This window comes from Sciurus carolinensis, chromosome 4 (genome assembly GCF_902686445.1).
Source record: "Sciurus carolinensis chromosome 4, mSciCar1.2, whole genome shotgun sequence".
Lineage (NCBI taxonomy): Eukaryota > Metazoa > Chordata > Mammalia > Rodentia > Sciuridae > Sciurus > Sciurus carolinensis.
This window is the reverse complement of record NC_062216.1, coordinates 95,832,158-95,857,733: the sequence shown is the minus strand read 5'-3', so window position 1 is coordinate 95,857,733 and position 25,576 is coordinate 95,832,158. Positions and strand designations below refer to the sequence as shown.

The following is a 25,576-nucleotide window of genomic DNA, read 5'->3' as shown; positions in this document are numbered from 1 at the left end:
TTTTTTCGCGGAGGGTGGGTGTGGGGTTGCAGGCTGCGCACCTGCTAAGCTCGCTGGTCCCTGGTCTGCCCTCCCCAATCCCATTCGGGAGAGATGGATGGGGCAGGGGAACTGTAGGCGTAGCTGGGATCACCAGGAGGTTCCCGAGCGTGCCTTTCCCTGCCTCTCCCCTGTACCCCGGCGTCGCGACCTCAGCTCACCTACGCGCGAACTCTCGCTGTCAGGGACGCGCGCGCCAGAGGGCTGAGTGCGGCGGAGAGCCGGGGAGGGGGCCGAAGGTGCCAGGTGTTGGGGGAAATCGGCTCCAGTCCCGGGATTGGGGGGGCGGAGGCGAGAGCGAGCGGGCATGCGCAGTGGGGCGGAGGAGGTGGCGATGGCCCGGGGAGGCGGGGGGACTGCTGTTTATTTGCAGCTGGGCCAACTCCGCGGCGCAGGCGGCGGCGGAGCGCGGGGCGCCCGCGGCGGGTCCAGCTGCCGCCGCACCATGCCGGAGCCCACCTCCAGGCAGCAGCCGCACGCCGCCCGGGCCCCCTCAGGGGAGGATGCCAGACGCCCGGGAGAGGCCAGGGCAGCGGCGGCGGCGGCGCGATGGTGGTGACCACCTCTGCCCGAGGCGGCGGGGACCGCGCGCCCTCCCGGCAGCCGGGCTCCGGGCTTGCGCCGGCCGGGGCCGCGGCGTTGCTGGCGGGGGCCAGCTGCTTGTGCTACGGCCGCTCCCTGCAGGGCGAGTTCGTGCACGACGACGTGTGGGCGATCGTGAACAACCCCGACGTGCGGCCGGGTGCCCCGCTCCGCTGGGGCATCTTCACAAACGACTTCTGGGGCAAGGGCATGGCCGAGAACACCAGCCACAAGTCCTACCGGCCGCTCTGCGTCCTCACCTTCAAGTGAGTCCCTCACCTCGCGCTCGCCGCCGCCGCCTTCCCCTGTTCTCCACCGCTCCTCCGGGCTAGAAGTTACAAGACTGGCGAGGCGGGAGCTTCTTTTTTTGCCGCCCTTTCCCTCCACGCCTCGGTCTTCTCCAGCCTGTCCACACCACTCTTCTCTCGGGTCCTGCTTTCGCTTCTCTGGGCTCCTGCGGCGGTTCGGGAGGCTCCAGCTGGGGAGTTGGGATTGAGTTTCTCAAGTGTCTGCGCTCTCGGCGGGCTTCTCGGGGCTGGGCTGGGAGCCAACTGATGAGGCCCCATTGCACCCCAGACCTTGCCCTGTGGCGGCCAAATGGGACCAGCGCGGGTCCAGTGGATTCTGGAAAGGTGGAGGTGGTGGCGACGCTTCCAAGTTGGGAATTTCTCTGAGGCTGTTGGGTAGTTTTGCAGATGAGGAGTATATCAGCCCCTTTGGGAACGCCTTAAGATGAGAGGAGGAGAGAGCCTTGAGCCTTGCTAGTACTGCGTAGGTTTTGGGGAGAAGCTGGGTAGAGAGAAATTCCCCTCACGCCTCCTCATCCCCGACCTTCTCCCCTTGTCTACTCCCAGAGCCTCTCCATTTTGCCACACCGCTCTGAATATAGACTTGAAAAGGTGCAAAGCAAAGGAATGCAGAAACGTGGAACCCTCAGGGGATCTTGGGGTCCCAGCTGAAATAGTTTTTCTTTTACAACCCGGAGTCATGATTCAGCATTTCTAGTGTGAAAAGTGTAAGGGGAACCGAGAGTACGCCAGGGTTTTGTAGGGTAGAGTATTTTCTTGAATATAAAAAGAGGGCTAGTACAGGCGAAAGGAGAGAAGAGCTGATTTGAAAGAAGTGCTATCTTATACATCTCTAACTATGACTCCACCCCTTATAATTTGGCTCAGCATTTAGGCTTATTTTAATGCGCCGGACAGAAACTGTTGAAATAATATTGTTTCGGTATTATCAGCGTTTTAAGTGTTTTCCAACGAGTGTAATAGGAACTGGGGTTTATGGTAATGATCATTTGAGACTGGGTTGGCAGTTTGAAAAGCCTGCTCTGGCCTGCCGGTCTAGGTCTCTTGACAGGTGGCTCTGATGACTTAGAAAAGGAAACCATGGCAATTGGCAACAATTCCTGGGCTTTTGACTTAATCCTTCCAACTGACAGTTTAATGTTTTAAAGAGGGTGAGAAAATTACACATTTGACTCCCAAGAGAATATTTTATAAACATTGTCCTCTTGGAAAGTTGTACTGGTTTTCAATGGAAAGATTACTTTAGCTACTGAGTTTGTTCCTCCTTTCCGTTTTCCAAATAGTTCTTAATATTTCCTTAGATAGCCCAAATATAAATGTTTTCCTTTTAGATGAGCCTGAATTTTACTGTGTGGGCATTGTTGATTGATTTTAAGTATGAGGTATGCTAGACTTATAAAAACCACCGTCCTGGTTCCTGGGCTGAATATTTTCCATTAAAAAACCCGAAGGTTTAAATCCCTACTTGTTGGAGGTGGGGAAAAATGTTTGCAGGTCTTCCTAAAAATTTTAAATTCACAGTGGAGATGGCAGGGACAGAAGAGAGAGGGATGGAGGAAGGGAGTAGGCAAGAGGGCAAAGCCATTGATAAAGAGAAGTAATGGGGTTGGCAGAATAGGGGCAAAGGAGGGCAAGAGTTGAAGAAACTTTTCCTTTGTAGTACTCATTGATTGTAAAAAGCAGCTTGGTATGTAAGCTTTATTGCTCTTTGTTTAATGTTACTTGCTATGAAGTATATATTTTTTATTTTTGCAAGGGCTGAGTTGCAAATCTAGAGAGCAGCATAGTACTAGTTGGAAACAGATAGGTGCCTATTCAGAAAAAGAAAATTAACTAGTCTTTGTTCACATGCGTTGATTTAAATAACACAAGACGGCTTTCTTTACACAGTCACCTGAGGGGAAACTGCATCTCCTCGTGCAACAGCATAAAACTGGAGAGCATCAGTAACTTTAGAGTCATACAGCTATTAATGCTGCAAGGAAGGGCAGAAAGTCACATTTATTAGCTATTCAATATGAACCAAGCATTCACCTTGACACTACATCAATGATGTTTTTGTGATTTTTATTTTAGGTAGATGATGAAAACACAATTCAGGTGGCTCTTTAAGTATGTGCAAACCATTTTAACCATATCTTAAATTATGCTTGTTTGAGCAAAAATCTTTGAGACTTCAAACTCATTAAGAAAACCTTTTCATTTTAAGAAAATTCTACATTCCTATGCAGCTGTAAGTAGTAATATAGAGATCCCATATACTTCTTATCCATTTTCTCTCAATGATATCATCTTGCATCACTATAGTGTAATGTCACAACCAGGAAATTGACACTGATGCCATCTACTTTTATTTGACTTTCACCAGTTTTACATGTACTCTTTATTTTGTTAAGTGTTAAGTACTATGCAGTTTTTTCAGATGTGTACATTCTGCGAGTACCATCACAGCCAAGATACAGAACAGTTCCATCACAAGGATTCCCTACTTTAGCTGTGAACCCCTAATCTATAACAGCCAACAAATCCAAAGCCCCCCACTTAATCCATAATAACACATAGTTTTCTACCTCCATAATTTTGCCATTTCAATAATGTTTATATAAGTTGAATCATATAGTATATAATTTATAGAGATTGACTTTCTTTCACTCAACATGCCTCTGGAACTTCATTCAGATTGTTGCTTATGTTCCTAGTTTATTCCATTTTTATTGTCAAGTAGTAGTCCATTGTAAAGATATACCAGAGTTTATTTAACCATTCACTTGTTGAGGACATCTAAGTTGTTTCCAGTTTTGGGATATTAAAAATAAAGTTGCTTTTTACATTCATTTATAGGTTTTGGTGTGAACATAAATTTTTATTTCTCTGGGGGAAATGTGTAGGAGTATAATTGCTGGATCATATGGTGGTTGCATGTTTAGTTCCTTATGAAACTACCAAACTGTCTTCCAAACATTCCTACCAGCAGTGTATGACTAAGCCCGTTGCTCTGCTTCCTTGCCAGCACTTGATATTGTTGCTCCATTTTTTTTTATTAGTGAATAGTAGTATATCACTACATTTAGTTTTTATTTCTTTAGTGACTGATACTATTAAATATCTTTTTTTGTGCTTGTTTGCCCTTTGTATTCCCTCTTTGACAAAAGTACCTTGTGTCCTCTGCCCATTTTCTAAGTGAATTCTTTTCATGCTGTGTTTTAAACTTCTTTATATATTCTAGGTACATGTTCTTTGTCAGGTATGTTGTTGATGCATGTTTTTTCCTACTATGTAACTTATATTTTTGTCTTCACAGTCATTCCTAGCATAGAATTTAAATGTATTTTTTATTAAAAGTAAGTTTATTACCTTTGCTTCATTGAATGTATCTCACACATACTGAGAGCTAGAAATTCACTTAAGGATAAACATAATCCATAGGTGCATCATGCTTTTGCTAAGAAGTGTTTATGTACTAATGAATAAGAAGGGTACTTATGTAGTAAAGATACCAATCATAATTTTTCTCATATAAGAAATGAGCTACAGTTGAAATGAGGAAATGGGTTATGAGAACATCTGCCATTACTAGTTTTGTAGGTATAGGACAGTGAAACATGAAAAAAGTTTACCAAGATTTGGTGGCTTTGTACTACATCAGTTTAGCTAAATTAGCATTGTTTCCCAGAATTCCCTTCCCAGGTTGATTCTGCATTAATGGATGCCCACAGGAGACAGTTCTGTGGGAATTGGAAGATGGAAGTGAAGCGGCCATGATTATACTGAGAAGGTTCATGCACATGAGGTTTTGGTGCTGGGAGGCCTTGTGCAGATTGTAGCAGAAATGCTGGCTGCCCTCTTGGTGGTGTTCAGCTGCAGCCAGGCCCACAGCACCTCCAGCACTCTCCGGAGCTCCTTCAGCTACTTGCAGTCATGGAACAGGTGTCTGTGCAGCCTTTCCTTGCAGGGAAGAGAGCCAGCCTTTCTGCAAGCCCTTCACATCATTAAGCTTGAGCCTTAATGGTAACAGATGTGCATCCCAATTTATCCTGTGTGTTCCAGCTCATTCTTGTTTTTCCTACTTCTGGTGTACCCATCTGCCTTTCCAGAGTAGCCTCCTTGCTGACTTGCAGCCTCCATTTTAGATGCAGAAGCATCAAACTTCCTTGGGTTATTTAACCTGCTCGCACCATTGTGAAAGGTCAGATCCCTATAGTAAATCCCTTCTTCAGGATCACTTCTGGTGGTTCTTCTTTTCTTGTGAAACCCTAACAGATAAAAGTGGCTGGTCATCTCTTTGTATTCCTTCAGGTGAATTTAGAATTCTGATGAATTTGTATTTCTAGTTAAACCTCATATTCAATATTTTCTTAAGAGTATGTCTGAGGGCATGCAGGAATATTTTTAGACCATAGTAGAGCAGAATCAAAACATCTGTGAAACTTAATCTGCAGCAGTAATCGTTCTTTATTTTGTTTCTTTATCCCTCACTGGCCATGACCTGTTTGGAGCTTTGAAATCAGGAGGAATGTATTAAGTTACTCTGTGGATACTGAATTGACACAGAACCAAACCCCGTGATGCCCATAACTGTCCCTTGAAAAATGGCCTTGGCTGATTTAAAAGGTGCTTAGATTTTTAATTTTATCCTCCTTCTTTCCTTTGCAAAGAAGCTCCTGTGGAATTGTTAACTGTATCATTCTGTTCTCTAAGAGAGTGGAGGTTGGTTTCAACAAGAAAGAACTAATGATTTCCCAGTGTTAAGATGGGAAACCCAAGGCAAATTAAGGGACCTTAAACTCATGATTCTCTTTCCATGTTTAGGCTATTAGATCATAGTTTGCTATAAAGTTTTATTTTATTGAAGGCTTCTGATGGTAATATAAACCGTAAGAGTGAAGTGGGTGGTTTAAAATGTCAGAGCTAAAAAATAGAATATCTTAATATGTGCAGCTGTAAGAGTTTGCAGCATTTTAATGTTTGATCTTGAGTTTTTTTCACAGTAGTTTGCATCTTTTAGTCACAAGCGTTATACCAACCATGAAAATAAGCACTAGTCTCCATGCCCCAAACCTTAAAGAAATAGTGAAATGTTCCTTTTGGTTCTGTTCCTTTTGATTGACCTCTGTGGAATTTCATTTTGAGACAGTCTGTCGCTCCAAGGCTGATAAGTTGATTTTCTAAGTCTATCATAGGAGACAAGTGAAGGTGGTCTAGGATGTTTGCCTAGGCAGTCTGGGATATTCAGTGATGGAAACAGCAAAGGAAAAATAGGTTTGGAGGCAATATTTTATAGAGAAAAATGAAAAAAATGGCTTTGAAAATTGTATATCAAACTGAGGTTATCCTAGAAACCCCAGAGGAGGAGGCTGTGATTACTGCCTGATAGGATGTGCTGTAGATGCAAGATAAGCTCAGCTTCCAGTCTAGTAGTATAGGAAGGATGGAAAATAAGAGGACTGTATTTTTGGATCCTGGGGGTTTTTATGAGTCCCTGAATGGAGGCTTGGAAGTCACCTTCTGAAGCAATTTATTCTTATCAACAAATGTCTTCTCCGTCTTACTTTGGAGCCACATTCATATTTTTCCAGACTTTTTAGTATGTAGTCATTCCACTTCATTTAATTTATTTTTATTTTTTTGTTACTGGGGATTCAACCTAGGGGTACTAAACCACTGAGCCACATCCTCAGCCCTTTTTATATTTTGTATTTAGAGATAGGGTCTCACTGAGTTGCTTAGGGCCTTGCTATGTTGCTTAGGCTGGTTTAGAACTCATGATCCTCCTGCCTCAGCCTCCTGAGCCTCTGGGATTATAGGCTTGCACCACTGTGTTCAGTGTCATCCCATTTTAAAAGAGGGATGAGGAATGCTTGGTTATGCCAAAGTAATGGCCATGCTCCTTTTCCAGATGGTAAAATTGGGATTCTGTTCTACAGAGCCCTGTTTACTCCGACCCCTGGCTACTTCTCTGCCCTCTGGGCTGTCATTCTCCAGCTGGGCATTCTGGAGCCTTTGTTCCTTTACAGGCTAGACCTTCTGCCGCCAGCAGTCTTTGCACTTGTGGTTTCTTCTTCCTGAATGCTCTTCCCTGTCCACCCGTGGATGGCCTGCTCTCTCACTGCCTCATGGGTTTTCTGCTTATGTCACTTCATCATGGAGCCTTTCCCTGATCTAAAGCAGCAAACATTCCCTCATGTTTCACCCTTACCTTTTCACCTGCTTCCCTTCATGTCCCTATTGCTGCCTGGCACTGTTTTTCTGTTGTTGGTTTTAATGTCCTGTCATTACAGTGTGCACTCTGCCTGGTGTATCTCTAGCACCTAGGACTTTGCCTGGCTTGCACAGTAGGGGCTCAAGAATTACTGCTGAAAGAAAGAATGAGTATTTTATTGACAATTTGAATTCATTTAACATGAAACAATGCTCAACATTTTTAGCCAGTAGGGCCTTGCAAATCAAAACTTCACTGAGATTCCATCTTACCCCAGTTAGAATGGCTAAAAAACCCTCAAAATAAATAAATAAATAAATATCAATGAGAATGTGAACCTTCAGACAGTGTCGATGAGAATGTGAATTCCCAGCCACTCTGGAAAATAGTATGGAGGTTCCTCAAAAAACTAGATAGACCTGTCATAGGATCCAACTCTACCACTCTTGGCTATATACCTAGAGGAAATGAAGTCAGCACACAAATGAGATACCTTCGTGCCCATGTTTACTGTGGTACTATTCACAGTAGCTAAGAAATGGAATCAGTCTAGGTGCCCATCAACAGATGAATGAATAAAGAAAATACTCTGTGTATATTATATATATACAGAAGAAGAGGGAAATAATGTCATTGGCAAAAAAAGGTCATAACTGGAAGTCATCTTGTTAATCATAAGCCAAATTATTGCATGTTTTCTCTCATATAGGAAAACTTAAAAAAAAAAAAAAAACTAAAGAAGAGGGACTGTTAAGGAAGGTGAAGCAAATGGCAGAGGGGAAAGGGTCGAGAAAGGGAGAATAGTTGGGAGAAGCATGATATATACTTCTATGGAGATGTCAAGGGAATTAGTGGAATTACAAATTAAAATGCACTAACTCTACAATTTTTGTTGTCTTTTTAGACAATTTAAATAGACGCATAAACCATTTTTTATGAATGCCCCTTTTTAGGTAAATATTGAGGTAGGACTCCTTTTCAAATGTAGAAAAGTTTGATTTATTTCTTAATTTACCTTTTTACTTCTTCTCTCTAAGAGAAGTAGAGGCGGACTAGGACTTTCCTCTGACACACACACAGGATTCCTTGGGTTCTGTTAACGGGGAGGTTAAGGGCAGCTTGGATTTTGAAAGGTGTGATCATGGATCATGGCTCTCTTGAAACCTGCTGGGACTGTGACTCATTGGAGATAATGAGTGTCTTAGAACCTTGGGATCTTCTTCCTGTTGGATGACAATGAAGCATTAATGGTTAGTGGATGCTTGCCACAAAGTTCCAGGCTTGAGATAGCAGTTGTAGTTCTAAGACAAAACTCAAAATTGCATGGGTTCTCTCTACACCCTGCTTTTAGGGCCCTAAAATTAATCTATCTTCTATAAAAAATTGGCCTTTTTTTTTTTTTTTCTTTCAGTCAATGACATATATATGAAATACCATTTTCTGTTGAGTCACATGGAGTACAAGGACCTCAAACTACTTCATCAAAGGAATTAATGTGACTGTCACTTCCTCTCTCCCATTGTTGTATACTAAAGAATTTGTCTGGTCTTTGTCTTAGGTTCCTGGGAGAGAACTTATGAAGCCTTGGAATTTCCCAAGAGATAGAAATGGAACCACATGCCTAAATATGTGAAGGAGTGGTGACTCACTCCTAGATGATTTCAGGATGAGGACTGGCCATGCTGGAAAGGCCAATCATATGACTAGAGAATTGGGGTTTCGAGCCATGTGTTATCAGCTATCTCCCAACCTGAGAGGGAAAGGGGGCTGGAGATTGAGTTCAGTCATGGAGCTAATGATGTAATCAATCATGTATACATAATGAAACCTCAGTAGGAATACTGGACCCCAAAGCTTGCTTGAACTTCCCTGATAGGTAATCTTATACTGATGTATTGGAGAGAGACACATCCTGAAGATACACAATGTTTGTATTTAGGAGTCTCCCAGACCTTCTGCCTTGATCTCTTCTTTGGTCCTGATTTGTGTCCTTTATAATCAAACTATAATGAGTATAGTGATTTCCTTGTGAGTCATTCTAGTGAAGTATGGAATTTGAGAGAGTTGTGGGAAGCCCCCACTTTGCAGCCAATTGATCAGAAGTACAATTGGCTTGGGGACCCCTGAACTTGTGGCTAATATCTAAAGTGCCAGAGTTTTGTAGAGGACTTTGTCCTCAATCTTGAATGTCCCTATTAACTCTGGATAGTTGATTTCAGAATTGCACTACAATTCTGAGAGAGAGAAGGAAAAAAAAAAATTGCTAAAAATCAACAGCTCAGTTGTAGTTACAACTAAGATATTTGATGCTGGGCTAATTATTTGCTGATTTTCTTTTGAGGATCTTCTTCTAGGACTTGCTACCTTCCAGGTATTACTACTGATCTTCCTGTCCTCAGTTTCTCCCCCTTCTTTGGGACAGTCATTATTCTAAATGTGGATGAGACCATAATGACACCTGCTGCCTTTCCTGGGCAGGTGAGGCTGTGGTGCACTGATCTCAAATCAACATGGATTTTGCTTTTCCTCTGTGCTGTTGTCTGCATTGGTGCCTGTGAACTGCATCCTTTGGTACTTTAGGTACATTAAGTGATGATGATTTGCTGATTTAGTTCTGGTACTGGAGGGAATTCAAAAGGAGAGCAACCAAAATGATTGAGGGCCAAAGGGATTCGCCTAAGAGGATAATGGAGCAGAACCAGATGTTGTTATTTATTGGTTGAATGATCTAAGAAGACTATGGAAACCACTTATAAGCATTTGAGAATTATAATGATAGCAAGAGGTGGGGAAGAAGAAAGATGCACAGCAATAGAAGAAAATAGGAGAATGCGATGTGTACTAGTACTGGGCTGTGAAAATCTACCAGCAAAGTTTGCAGAAGCCATCATTTAGACCCCAGAAACATGATAAAGGGGATTCATTTAATTTTTCCTTTGCCCTGGTTTTTAGTTCTTTAAAGAGACTGTGTGTTGTGTTACTGCCGAGAAAACAATTTTTCTGGTAAGCTTGTCACCCCTACCCAGCTTCCAGAGCTTTGAGATCTATGTCTCAGTGTTCTGAGACTCTCTTGCCTTGAATTACTTGGATTACCTGGGACTGATCTCCTGGTTCCATTTCAGATCTACTGTCTTTGAGTAACTTGAGATGAAATCAGGAAATTAGCAGCATAATTAGTGCATAAGGTGATTAAGAAGCTTGGGAACCATGGAGATTCCGTGGGGGCCTGTTTAATGAGATTGAGATGCCACGGTCTCCCTGGCATAATGTACAGAAAGGAATCTAAAGGCTCACTGAGATAGCAATGTTGGGAAGGATTTAGTGCAAGCAACCCACACATACCCTTTTACCCCTCCATGATATTCCTAGAGAGGGCAGATGGCTTGGCCTTCAGGGAAGCATTGAGAATGACATTATTGGGAGCACCTGCAGCTCGGGGACGCTCTTTGATGGGCTCTGACATCCGTGGAGTGATGAGATCCTGGAGTGCCAGAGACCAGTTGGGTGCCCATGATGAGCAGTGGGATGCATTGGTCTTCAGAAGGTTTTGACCTGAAGGCATCAAGGGTGATGGGCAATGAATAAAATAGGTAGGCCTCTAAAATGTTGCTTGATCTATGTGCTGTGGAAAACTGGTGAAGGACCAGGAACAGGCTCAAGTTGCCACAGTGGAGATTTCTGACCTCTTAGCCAGTTTCCAGACTTGTGCCAACTTGTGAAGGTGGAGCCATTTGATTGAAGTGGAATTGGAGTCCTCCTGAGGAACGCACCCGCCCCCACCCCACCCCCGCCGGCAGTATAAGTCTCTCTTTCCGGGATACAGTCTGTGTGTGTGTGTCTAAACCAGAACCATTTTCAAAGCAGAGAATTAAACAAGAATGATGGAGTTTATCTCAGGCTCCTGACTGTGAGAGTCTGGAGGCAGAGAGCTCCGGGCCCTTCTTCCCTGGCTTCCCCTTTGGTTGCAGATTCTGTGACCTTTCCTGGGAATGGATGTGGCCATGCTGTAAAACAGCTAATCTGATTTCTATGAGCTTACTGCCCCACCGTTCTGGGCAGTTTTACAAGAAGGCAGAGGGAGTTCAGATGGAGAAGGGTCCATTTGTGCTCATATTTTCCAAACTCTGGAAGGTTTGCAGACAGAGATAGTTGTTAGGATTATTTCAGAAAAAAAAAATTATTTACTACTGTTTGGCCTAATTTTTAATAAAAAAAAATGACAAAGCCAAATAAAATGAGAGATTGAAAAGGAATGATGATCTTCTCAGCTTCCAACATTATATAAATTCATCTGTTCATTCAGTAAATTTTCATTTAGGATCTAGTGTGTGCTGAGTGGGTTGGATATGTTAATGGAAAGAAATCAGCTTCTTATAATATATAAAAAATGCTCATAACTTTTGAGTAATATAGCTATTTTGAATTTTAGGTAAGTGGTTAAATGCCATCATGGAGGCACCTTCAGGGTGAAGTGCAACTTGAGATACTGCTCTGTTGAGAATTGTTCCAGGTGGGCTGTCATTCTCCCTGGAACTTCTGTGTGAATATTTCTAGTTATTGAAGCAGTTGATCTAGTTGAATTGTTACTACCTTATATTTTTGGTAGTACTGGGGTGGGGATTGAACCCAGGGGTGCTTTACCACTGAAGACAGGGTCTAGGTTGCTGAGGCTGACCTCTGTATCCTCCTGCCTTAGCCTCTGAGTCACTGGGATTATGAGTGTGTACTGCCGTGCCCCACTTGATATATTTTAAATGCATAGATGCTTACTAGTTTAAGTGCTCTTTCTTTCTTTGAGCTGAAGTCCTCTTAGTACTTTGTATACTAATAGTTGACAACTCAAATCCTGAAAGGGTCAGCTGATGCAGTAATTGAATGAATTGAGCTGGATGGGAGATTATATTCTTTGATATATAGAACTTTGCATAGGAGGCATTTGGGTATATCCTCCTCTCCAGAAATAGACTTTTTTCCATTTTTCTTCAAACAAGCAGTCATTTTGACTGTCTTTTGATTTCCCATTCGTGATAGTAATATAGGCCCAAGAAACATTGTACTCTCCTTTTACTAAAAGAAAAATTGTGTGTGTGTGATGATAGATAAATGGCATCAGGTTAGGAATACAGTAGAAATTGGCAGAGACTATGGCAAATTGTGAACATTTGTCCTATTGAAATGGGTACCCAAATATTTCCATGTAGCCACATAGGCCCAGAGTTGCCAGGTCTAATACTGTTTCAAGATGAACTGGAAAATTTTCTATAAAACCATTTGTTTTTAAAATATTGGCAAATTTTAGAAAGAAAAAAGGTATAAAGGTGAAATGAAACAATTTACAGGCTAAACCTGGCTCTGGGACAGCCTGTTTACAATGTTGTTATTAGATCTTACTTTCCTCTTGGGGAGATAGTTGGAGTAAGTGCCTTGCTTCAGTATTTCATTTGTTCATGTTTATTCATTCAAAAATCTATTGTGCTATAACCACGAAGGAGGCATTGCGCTAGACACTGGGGATCCAGCCATAAATACAACCAAGGTCCTTTCCCCCACTGAACTTGGTATCATTTCTGCCATCATCCTCAGGTTGAACATCCCCTTCCACAAACCTACTCTCCATTTCAGAGAGCCTCCCCCTCCCGTACTCTAGAGCCCTCTTGTGAAGGTGCTCTGGGGGTCTCCTTTTCCACACTGGATTCAGTCTGCCTTGCTTCTCCTGCCCATAGGTACAATGTTACCTTCTCCAAAATCTTTGTGCATGATAGTTTCTCCATTGCTAGAATTCTGTCACTGTTACTTATTTGACTGACTGCCTCCCTTGCTTCTAGTGTGTGGTCAACCATTTAAAAACAAATACCCTATCTTTTCTTTGTGTCTGAGCCTTGAACCATTCCTGATGTACAAATAGGTGTTCGATAAGTCCTGTTGGAGCACACTGAAATGAAAAAAGAGTTTGACTTGGGCAGTTCCCTGTCTTTTTGTTGGTCTTTTGGTCTGTTTTGATACTCAGGACACATTGAGGCCTTGAGTTGAGGGGAACTAAAAACTCCTGGATAATACCAGGTACACAGTTGTAATCTGAATTGCAAGTATTTTGTTCTGTTTTACATCCCAACGTGAGTCTTTATTCTTACCACTATTCCATTGAATTGTATTAAAATTCACACTTTCAGCCATTGAAACTCTGTGAATCTCAATTAGTCTTCTAGCACATTAACTCTGCTTCCTACATACAGATTTTTTTATAATCTTTATAAGCATACACTCTATAGTTTCACTTAAATATTTGATAAAAATATTGGACAGAGCAGAGATAATATTGGAGTGCTATGACTTACAGTGGAGGTCTCAGTCCAAGAAGACATTGATTTATTACTCACCATTCTTTGTGTTTGCTACAGATCCATCTTAGGCTATCTTGTGTGCAAGGAGATTGCAAGAGATTTTGATAAATGCCTTTGTTAAAAAAAAGATGTGATGTATCTATCACATTCCTGCTCCTATAAAATGAGGAGGTTCATCGGTTAACCCCTCTTTTTGTGAACCCATGTTGACTCCCAAAATCAGAGATTCTTTTTTCTATTCTTGTAAATAGGCTATGTCCTAAAATTTTGTTAGCATCTTGTCTCAAGGTAACTTGACTGACGTTTGAAGAATTCATTCCTTATCATTTCAAACTTTTTAATAGACATTGCCATTTTTTATAATTAGCATGGTGAGATGCATTCTTGCACACACACAATCTTTGAATACTTTTTTAGTTATTCCCTCACGAAAATTTCCTAGAAGTGAAAATTTTTGTCAAAATGTGCACTTTTTAAAAACTTTGATGCATATTGCCATTCAGCGCTTCCAACTTAAACACCCACCAGATACCAGTTATATGCTGTTTTCTCTCATCATCACTGATGTGAATGAATTTTAAATGGATAGTTTAGTTGTTCTAGAAGTTTCAGTGTGAGATCAACCTCAGGAGGATGGACTTAAAAGGAAACTGTATCCAGTTCTCTGAGAACCATACCTTGGTCTTACCTTCTTACATCTCCAGACTGGAGCTTTCTGATTTAAAGCAACTTTACCACCACCATATGTGAGTCTTCCTGCACTGGAATGTGGTACTGTTCTTGCTTTATTTGAACCTTCTTGTTTCCCAGTTTACTGCCCATTCCTCTTCCCCTCATATGGGTTATTTCCCACCATACTCCTGTAGGAAGGATGTTAGGTATGCGCAGGCTCAAGGATCTGCCTACACACAGCTGGGTTGAACCTTGCATCGATGCCCTGAGTTGGATCCCATATAACAACCCATTTTTCTAGGTTTGGTTTTGAATCATGCTTTGTTGGAAGTGGGAGTGAAAGAAGAGCTGATTAGTAACTATGACATTTGGATTCCTATGCCCAAATAAAGCTTGAAATGATTAAAATTCTGTAGGTAAAAGCTGTGCATGAATCAAGAATTTAGAATATGCATATGTCATCTCTAGATCTGACTGGTACATTCTGGGTGACTTTGGCAAAGAAGAGTTGTTTCTGTAAGAGAAGATCAAGGGCATGTGGAGAATGACCTAGGATTACTTTTGTAAGATGGACTGGAGACTAGGTAGCTCCACTAAGGGTGTATGCTCCTCTAAAACAGCCAGACCCTGACCAGTGCAGCATTTTTTTCCCCTATAATCCCATAGACTCAATCAGGGACATTATGTTCTGTTACTAAATTTAAAGCAACCTTCAGATGTCTCTGTTCTGCATTTCTATCTCATAAATGTATTTTTTATGATGTTCAACAACTGACTTCCCTTCTCTTTGTGGTTCTTATTTTTTTCTTTGTCATATTCTTAATAATAAGATTCTGAGATTTGAGAATCTACATTAAAAACATTTAATACAGATAGATATTATGGTTTTGCTCATTTTTAAGAAATTTCAGCTGCAGCTGGTAATAGCATATAATGCCCTAAAGATTCCCTTATGGGGTAGTAATTAGATGATGCCATCAGATGCATAATCTGGAAATGTGGCTCCTGGTGGGACCACTCGTGAGAGAACAGGTTCATGCCTGGTTTGTCCTAACTGTGTCCACAGTCACAGGCTCATGGTTTCTGTTCATCTTCAGCGACTGTGGCTCTGACCCACAGCACTGTGAACTTGAGTTTGGACACTTGACTGCTTTGGAGTAGCTGGCAGTGAAAGCAAGAATATTATGAGAGGAGTTCATATGATCCATGGGGGGAAGGAAAAACAGGTTCAGCATTGCTTGCTGCCTCAGTGATTCTTGCAATGATATTATATATACATTGATTTCTGCAGATACAACAATTCTGAGATAGTAAAAACAAGTGGTTCATGCTCAAATCTATAAAATAATGCAGTGTTGGGAGTCACTTAAAAATAATTACTCAAATAACTTATCTGTATAAATAATAGAGTCTCTCTGCTTTCTTTGTGTGTATGTAGTATTTGAAGTTAGTACAGGTTTTTATTCTTTCTTTTTTTTTTTTTACAGGCTAAACATATTTTTGACTGGCATGAACCCATTTTACTTTCATGCAGTAAATGTAATTTTACACTGCTTAGTGACCCTCGTGCTGATGTACACCTGTGATAAAACCGTGTTCAAGAACCGCGGACTTGCTTTTGTTACAGCATTACTTTTTGCTGTGCATCCTGTTCACACGGAGGCGGTGAGTATAATTGGAACTCAATGAAATAACAACCAAAACAAATGTATTTGTATGTATCAGCTAAACTGATCTTTTTTTTTCTTCCTTTCAAAACCAAGTGAATTCAAAGCTCCTCTGAAGTGTTTATATAAAAATTCTGCTTGACAACTTTTCTGTTTGAATGTTCTAATTGGCTTTTTTTGCACCTCGAGGATTTAACTACTTTTTAAAATAGCCAACTGTTTTGACTCCAGGTAATAATAAATGGTCAGAGTTTTTTTTCATTTGCAGAAAATTTAAATCCTAATGTGTCTCTAAACAGCAAGGGGCATGTTGAGATAATTGTCATGGTAAGTCATTGTTCCTGCTCTAGATGTGTTTTACCTTTAATCACTGTGCTTTATATTTATAATATTTGTGATGCAGAACTATAGGTGCTGGAGAAGGACAAAAACAGATTGACTTTCTTCAAGTTAGAAAGAGATTTAGGAGACTTACAAATTGTTTTCCAAGTTATTTAATAAGAGATGTAGTTGTTTTTGTGGGTGATGAAAAATTTTGTTTTGAAAGCATTGATAGTTTGAATCTATGGCCCCTTTAAAATATTTCTTAATTATGCACTAAATGAGGTGGCATTGTTAAGTTACCTCATTCCACATATTATTAACCACAGCTGAGTTATTTCACGTGCATTGCTAGAGGTAGAGGAAGTCTTTCCAAGCAGTTCATGGGCCTCACAGTTTTAAAAGAATCTTTTGCAGAACCTTTGCCTGCATTTAGACTCTTTCCGGAAGTTGATCTGTGTAAGAAGAACACAGCAGGAGGAAAGATGGCACGTTGGTTCTCTTTTCTTAACTTACTCTCTCAGCTGCCCTTCTCTCATTTGAACAAAAATAAGGGCTGGGCTTGGTGGCACACACCTGTTATCCCAGCAGCTTGGGAAGCTGAGGCAGGAGAATTGAAAGTCCAAAGCCAGCTTCCACAACTTAGCGAGGCCCTAAGCAACTTAGTGAGACCCTGTCTCAAAATTAAAAAGTTTAAAAGAACAGACTGGGGATGTGGTTCAATGGTTAAGTGCCCCTGGGTTCAATCCCTGGTACCAAAAACAAAAACAAAAACAAAACAAAACAAAAAACCCAAAATGGAATACCTGTCATACATCAGAATCTATCATACTGAGGCCTGCACACCTCTGAGGTTCCATATAAAGGAACAAGCTGATCTTTTGAGGTCAGGAAACTACCTTCAATTGAGGCATAATACACTGAGGAGAGAACTTAAGCTCTCTCCTTGTCTTACATGTTGTTTTTATCAGCTTTTTTGCTGCTGTGACTGAAAGACCTGACGTGAGCAATTCTGGAGGAGGAAAAGTTTACTTGGGGGCTCACAGTTTCAGAGGTCTCAATCCGTAGACAGAGGACACCATTCCTCAGGGCTCAAGCTGAAGCAGAAACATCATGGCAGAAGAGTGTGGTGAAGGGAAGCAGCTCACAGGATGATCAGGAAGCAGAGAGAGAGATCTCCACTTGCTGGATACAAAAATATACCCTAAGTGCAGGCCATATAGCCCACCTCGTAGAGTGCCTGCCTCTCATGCTGGAGGCCCGGGTTCAAGTCCCCAGCACTGTGTGATTGTGGAAATAACAAACAAACAAAAATATACCCTAAGGCCCCACCCCCATGCCCCACCTCCTCCAGCCACACCCAACCTGCCTTCAGTTACCACTCAATTCATCCCATCAGGTGATTAATTCACTGATTGGGTTAAGGCTCTCATAACCCAATCATTTCTCCTCTAAACCTTCTTGCATTGTCTCATACATGAGCTTTTGGGGGATACCTCACATAGGAACTATAACTTGTATATTTCTGTGAAGAATCCAGATGGTATTAGAAATGTGGAGTGGTGGCTTGTGTTGATGTTCTGAGTTCAGAAGTGAAACAGTTGTAGAGATGCATGGTAGTATGCTTACTTGAACTGACCTAAGACATCTGATTTGACTAATTGGTTTGATAGTAAGAACTGGTTTTGGCAATGAGGTTATATGATGGCAATTTTCCACAAACAGAATTCTAGATCTTTAAGCCCAAGATTTTGATAGAAATCACCCCCTCCCCTGCAAACCCCCCCCCCCCATACACACAGACTGATGAAAATCAGCTTGGGAGGCTGAGACAGGAGGATGGAGATTTCAGAGCCAGCCTCAGCAAAAGCAAGGCACTAAGCAACTCAATGAGACCCTGTCTCTAAATAAAATACAAAATAGGGCTGGGGATGTGGCTTAGTGGTCGAGTGCCCCGAGTTCAATCCCCAGTAAAATTATATTATTAAGGTAATTTTCCCTACTCTGAGTACAGTAAACTGTACAAGCTGCCTCTAAGTGGAAGAGTGTGGGGTATAGGTAATGGTCCTTTGGTAACTGTAGAGAATTTTTACTGTACTTCTACAAAACTGTGAAAGTAAATGACTCTAATGACAGTTAACCCTAATGATGGATGTGTTTAAAGTCTTAGCTTTTGACAAAATTAGGGGAGGACCTGGTTGATTTGTCAGTTGGTAGATCACTAAAAAATTATATAAGATGATAGATCCCTTTGTGATAATTACTAATAACTTCAGAGTTCCAAGAATTGTCATTGCTGTAACAGATACTTCATTCTCATTTATGTGGATAATCTATAAAGATGATAGCTAGGAACAGAATTGGTGCTTCCTGCTCTAAACAAAAGGTAAGATTCAGCCACAGAAAGCTGAACACAGATAACTGAAACTGGCTGCACTTATCTTATTAAAATATAAGTTTATATATTTAATAATTATGTTTTCTATTTTAGTTATGATATATTGTACAATTGTGAATTAACAATATTGGGCACAGTAACACAGAGTTAAAAATTTAACACTTAAGAGGCTTTGGGCCTTAGGAAATTTAAAAAATAAATTTAATTAGGGTTTGGGGGACATAGCTCAGTGGTGAAGTGCTGACCTAGAATGTACAAGGTTCTGGGCCTGGGTTCAATCCTTAGTGCTGCAAAAAAGTTTTTTTTTTTTTTTAAAATTATATAGGTATTTTTATTATAGAGAGATAAGATAATAAAATATTTTTAAGCATAACTATGTAATACATTAAAAAGTGTTGAAGGAAAAATAAAATGGAAGTATAAGTTCCAGGAGACAGGGTATCAAATGTCCACCATTCAAAGAAGAGTCTGTTTGTGTTCCTGTAAATGGTAGAGAAGGTGCTTTGAGTTGCTTTCTTGTCCAGATTCCACTGGGTACATTTAGAACAGTAGTACAACCTTATTTTAGAACACCTGGGAAGTTAGATCCTTTTAAATATTGAAAATTATGATGACAGACTTTAAATATGAACTTAATGAGAGAGATACCTGAATTTTAATGTTCTTTCTGGTCTTAACATGAAGAAAAATAATGCTATTCCTAGAATGCTCAAAGAATGCTACTCCTAGCTGTATAGAATATACGATGCTGGGTCAGTGTCCTGTTTTAATCTAAGACCACAGACAGTACTTTGTTTCTGACAAATAATATTTGAAGTACAGCTGAAAATCTACACTTAGAGTGTCTTTGAGTCAGTTGTCACAGGAAAGATCAAACAAGTAGGGTAACAGCAGGTGCGATTCAGTGGTTGCAGAGGGAAAGCAGAAAGTAGGGGCAGCTTTGGTCAGTGTGATCCTGAGCTGATAGCATTTAGCCTGGATTTGAAGCAAAAAGGCAAATCCTATTAGCAAATTGACCTTTAAAGAAAGGTTTCAATAGACTTTTGTGGTAATAAAAATAAAATCCATAGTAACAAAATTAAAGGTGCAAAGTCCTCATGAGCTGGACATGTCAGGGAAAATATTTACATTTGAAAGAAGATGAGGGAGGTGTAAAGAAGAAGAGGAAGAAATTTGACCTATAAAACAATGTACACTACAAAGTAAAATAGACTGCTATTTCATTATAGATTTCTGTTCAGGTTTCTAAGGGGAAGGTCAGAGAAATAGAAAGATGTACTTGATAGAAGATATAGTGATAAATTATTTAAAGCAAAATAAGACCTTGTTGTGGTGGGGGAGGGAGTTACTGGGAAATATCTCTCTTTTGTTAAAACAGAACAAAAGCAGGACCATAGGTTATCTTGGGAAGGATGGAGAATTTAAAATTTGGGAGTAGGATTGAGTTTAAACACATTGATGATTATATATAAATATGCTGATAAGATTAAAGGCTTTCTTTCTTAATTGTGAGATCAACAAATAGTTAATGAGTATGTGCTTGGTGTAGGGCCACCTTCTATATGCTGGGGGAATAAGTGAATGGATAGCAGGGACCCCATCCCAAGCTCATAGGAAAGCAAAAAAGAAAAAAAAATAGACACATAAATAGATACAAGACAAAGCAACATGTAATAACACAAGAACCCTGGAGGAGAGAAGCATTATTTCCAATGTTAAATAGGTAGGGATGAATTCATTTATTTATTCACCTTTAACAAATATTGGAGTGGTATAATACACTGACTATAGAATAGTCACTCTGTTGGAGAATTGAAAAAAAAAAAAATTGGAGGCAGACTTCTCACTTCAGTCCTTGAGATTCTTGGAAAGTTTTCCTGACATGGTATTTCTTGGGAAATGCTGTTTTTCTGAATCCTGAATCATGAGAAAAATCAGCAGAGAAACTGGGAAAATCATAATTGTCTTATGAGAAAATTCCATCATCACAGAGACATTACTGGTTTGAATGAATGTACGTAAGTTAGTTGGAAGCAAGAGCATGGAATTCCAAGATCAAGGCCATTTCCAGAATGAGCAGGAGGACATAAGAGAAAATTAGTTGTGTTCTGATTAGATCAAGCTGGCATGTATCCGTTGCCGCATGTTAAGTATGTGTTTCTGGCCCTGTTTGATGGTAATGGAACTCCTTCTTACAAATAAAATAAATATTAACAACTCTATAAAAATGGTTATACTTTATACAAATCATATAAGTGGTAGTCAAGAAACTGCAAGTTTTGAGAGCAAATTAAGTCCTAGTTAGCAGTTTCCACACACGATTCTTCTAGGGAATCTGTATTTTACCTAATAGGTTAAGCATCCCCAATCCAAAGTTTCCAATTCCAAGTGCTCCAGGTTCCAAATTCTGACACTTTTTGGGTACTAACATGATGCTGCAAGTGGAAAATTCCACACCAGATCTCATGTGGCAGGTCACAGTCAAAACACAGGTGCACTAAAAATATTGCATAAAATTACCTTTAGGTTGCACATATAAAATATATATGGAAACATAGATGAATCTTGTGTTTAGGTTCCATCCCTAAGATATCTCATTATGTTATGCAGATATTCCAAAATCTGAAAAGAATTCAAACTCTAAAACACTTGTGGTTCCAAGCATTACAGATGAAAGATACCCAGCCTGTTTTGAATTCTACCCAGTTATGTTCACTGATGTTTTCTCAGTGTTTGAACTTTCGTTGAAGGCTACACTTTCCAGGTTACAGCTACCCTCTTGGTGATAATAGACCTGCAACTTGGGGCCAGAATGCATGCTGTCTTTTTGCTTGTTTTTTAGTTGCCAAGAATTGACCAGTTGCTTTTTCATTTTCTGACAAACTGTCCAATCTAACCACATTGTCATAGCATCAGGTCCAACTTCACATTCCCTCTACGCTCCCCACAGACCCCCCCTTCTTTTCAAGTACTCCATGCCCTTCATCACTTTCTGCTCCTCCTTCCAGAAGCACTCCACGTATCCTCAGACCTCTTTCCCCAGTCCTATCCTTTAACTGGAATGCATCTCTGTTCCCTTCCTGGCTGAGATTTTTGCATTCCGCAGTCTTGAGCTTTCTGAAATCCTCCTTGTCCATCCTTTGAGTGTCAGATTGCAAAACTAGTCCCCTGTAACGCCTTCCCAGATCCTATAGTCAAAATTAAAACCTCCAGTCTTTTCCTGGCAATGATTTTTCTTCTTGTGTTGCATGTGGTTTCCTTGTATCATATTTTATACCCTCTTCTAATGCCACCAGATGTTGAAGTCCTTGAGGAAGGATGTACCCCTCCATTTGGCACAGTCCTTGGAAAATTGGCATTTGGAAATTTCTTGTTAACTGGAATAAAGCAGTTATTTAGCATGATGATATTGACTAATTGAATCACAAGAGTGGCTACTCTAGGAGTTGATGATGAACTCTTTGCTTTTAGTTATCTATCCCTTTGCCCCAAAGACCCTAGCTCAAGGGTGTATATATAGAGAAGGCATTTAATGAGTGCTTAGTGGTTTGGTCTGGCAAAGGAGCCTATTAGTGTCAGCACCAATATTTCAGCATCCTCTCTGAGCTTCTGCTCAGAGAGTTACTATGTTCTTTATATCTGGGTACCTGGAGCTGGTGAGTTGTTGCTGCTGCTTCCAAACTGGCTGAAGGGCTTAAGGACACCTTTAATGCATTAGGTATGCCTGCCTAGCTTGTGATTGCCTCACTCCAACTTGCTACTCCTGATACCAGCATGCAAGTCTTGTCTTTGGCCACATTGGTTGTGTTGTGGTGAGCATTACCCTGGGCCCAGGCTCTAGGCTTTCTCTCAAGATTGTAGCAGGCTAGATGGACTGTCTGTTGAACCTTCAGGAAGCCTCCCAGTGTTGCTCAGCCAAATGCTCAAGGCGGCAGTGGTGCAGACTAAGTGGATCTGGGCTTCACACATGACCTGGGCCCAATTGTTGCTTTACAGACTGATTTTGAGCTAAGCCTTGACATATGGTGATACCATACTGCCTCTGCCGACCTCCCTGAGTCATGCAGTCTACTGATTTGTCACTCAGTTTCCTTTAGATTAAGCAAAAAATCAATGAACAGGTGTGGCCCAAGCAACCACCTGAGGTAATAGCTTTAGGCTCTGTGCTGCCAATGCAATTCTTTGGCCATTTTTAGGTTTCTCTTGGTGTAGATTGGACTAGAATTTTTCTTAATATGTGACTTGCTGTCAATTAGTATGTATAGTATGTACAATATACTAATTGTACAGTCAGTATATTAATAGAACTTTTAACTAATCTATGTATTAGGCTGCCTAATAAAGTTAGATTAAGATATTATATGTTTACATCTTAAAGTGAAAAGGTTATTTCCATAATCCATACAGGCAAACCTTTGTTAAGAGTTCTACTCCCTTCTCAGAAAAGGAGGAAAGTCACTGGTGTTCACCAGGCTGGCAGTTTTCACATGTCAGTGACAGCAATCACATGAGGGGGGGTTGTTCCACTCATATAAAGATAAAGCTAAATCTCAGAAATTGAACTAACAAAATCAGATCTCACTCAGATAGCAGAAGTCGTCTGTGCTGCTGGTGGATGGGCCACCTGTCTGCAGTGCCATCGCTTCTAGCTTCTACCTGTGACCACAAAGTGTGCTCAAGCTATGAGGCTATTCATGGGTCTGTATCCCAGAAAATTATTTTCTGCTCTTGCTGATGGAATCTCCAACACACCGTGGGCCTCAGATGCTCTCTGATAAGGGCGAGGTTGTTTTTGGTGCCTAAAATGTCACCCTTCCTCATTTCCCTTATAAACTGCTCATCCAGCTCTTTGGGGACCTTTTCTTAGAAGCATTTAAAAATATGAACCCCATTTTTTCCTTTACAGTTTTATTTCTTTGAATTTAAAATATGAGGAGAAATACACACATCTTATGTAGCAGAATAATATGAAGATTTATAGAGTCATCTGTCTCCCATTTCACTTCCATTTCAGTCCCCTTTTGAAGTAACATATTTAAAAAATAATTTTAAACTTAATATGCAGAATGACTATTTTTTTCCAGACTCACTAATTTTTGATATTTTGCCACATTTGTTTTTTCACTCTTCCTCTCTCTCCCTCTATATAAAAATATTGTTTTTTGAAACATTTGGAAGATGTTGCATAATTTATACTCCTTTATACATTAATAATTTAGTTGCGTATTTTCTAAAACTGAGTGTACTGGTCATAATTTACCCGTAGTCTCCTTTAGTTTGGAATAATTACTAGTCTTCATTGTCTTTCTGTAATAAAATTTATAGATTTCAGTATGATTTAGAATTTAGATTACAGTGTATATACTATAAAATATTTAAAATATATTAGTGTAATATATAAATGTTATATATTGTACAACTATAATATAAATATACCTATTATGTTATATGATTCATAAAATTACTTAGAGGTATAGTATATTAAAATGAGTAATATAAATAAAATATTATAAATATAGAATATATTGGGTGTAAATACATAATACATAATATATAACTATTTAAAATGTATGAAATTTAATATATAACATGCATGCATATAGCATGCATGTTATATACTTGTATATATACTTACATATATGCAATGTTATGTAAGATTATAAAAAGTTGTAATGTAATTAAAAATCATGATGTAATATAAGCCAGAATAAATTAAACTGTAATAAAAGTTTAATGTTATAAAATGCCAATATAAAATTATTATATAAATTTAATGTTATAATATATGTACATATTATATATGATCATATATTATCATTATATTATTATATTTAATAGCATATTTATATCTGTATTTTAATTGAATGCTCCTGGGAGTTTGCCTGATTTTTTTCACGATTTTATTCAGGTTATATACCCTTGGCTAGAATAATGTATAAATGATGCATCCTTCTCAGGGGATGGTGATTTTGATTCCCCAGTGAAGGTGTAATGCAATGTAACACATGATCTCCATAATGTAATTAATTCTTTTTATTTTTCTAAAGAAGTGGTTGGTGAGGAAACACTTTGAAGTCATGCAAATACTTGCTTCAGAAAATTTTCATGCCCTAGTTTTAGCATCTACTGTTTTATTTGTTTTTGTTTTTGTGTTTTGTGGTGCTGGGGATCAAACGCAGGGCTGTGCATATGCTCAGCAAGTGCTCTACCACTGAGCTACACCCCCCTATTGATATTTTTGATATTTCTTGCTCTATCTAGCCTTTAATTTTCTGGGAGCAAAATTTTTTTTCCACTTCCCATGTTTCCCCCACATTCATTAGCTTTTCAGTGAAGCGAGAGCTCTCCTTTCCTGTCTTCTTGCTCACTCTGTGTAGGTGTGCATCTGTATATGTATCCATTCTTTCATCATTTGTATATTATCCATATGGACTCATGGGTTTCTGTTTTCAGTGGTTTATAATAAATCATGATCCTTTCTTATTTTGATATTCAAATTGTCTCAGGTTTGGTCAGTGGGAGCCCCTTGTTGCTGATTTCTGTGACCTTTCAACTTTAATTTTTTGAGCCCTTTCTTACTCACATAAGAAGATGATATAAACTCCTCTTGACCTCTCTCCACCCTCATCCCTGGAGTCAGCCTTTTTCCCAAGGAGCCAGTCTTCTCCTTGGCTTGTGGTCATTGCCAGGACTGCACTTTGCTACTTAACTGTTAAGTGTCTTGCGTTTTAGCTGGTTCAGTGGCAGATCTTAGAAATACACAAACACATACGCACACACAAACCCACAGAAGCACATATACAAACATGCATATGCACATATGCACACTTGCATGAACACACTGGTGAAACAATTGTGAATTTAAACTTACTCCCTTTCTTGCCAAAAATATTGATTCCTCAGCTTACTTTTTCCTTCTATTCTGTGTCCTCTGCTCCATTAACACTCTAGTATTCAAAGATCAGCCCAGTGTCGGACACTCAATGACTCCTGAAATAATATTTATTTTTTATGGTACTAGGGATTGAACCTGGGGCCTTGTACATGCT

The 25,576-nt window shown here is 39.9% G+C and overlaps 1 protein-coding gene across 1 annotated transcript in view; it reads left to right on the top strand.

Moving 5' to 3' along the window:
- The first annotated feature begins 383 nt into the window (after nucleotides 1-383).
- The window catches only part of Tmtc1 (transmembrane O-mannosyltransferase targeting cadherins 1), a 253,580-nt gene continuing 228,387 nt past the window's right edge, over nucleotides 384-25,576 (top strand). Inside the window, 2 exon segments of the mRNA XM_047550906.1 lie at nucleotides 384-887; nucleotides 15,629-15,806. Coding sequence (XP_047406862.1) covers nucleotides 589-887; nucleotides 15,629-15,806 — 477 coding nt within the window. The 5' untranslated portion in view covers nucleotides 384-588.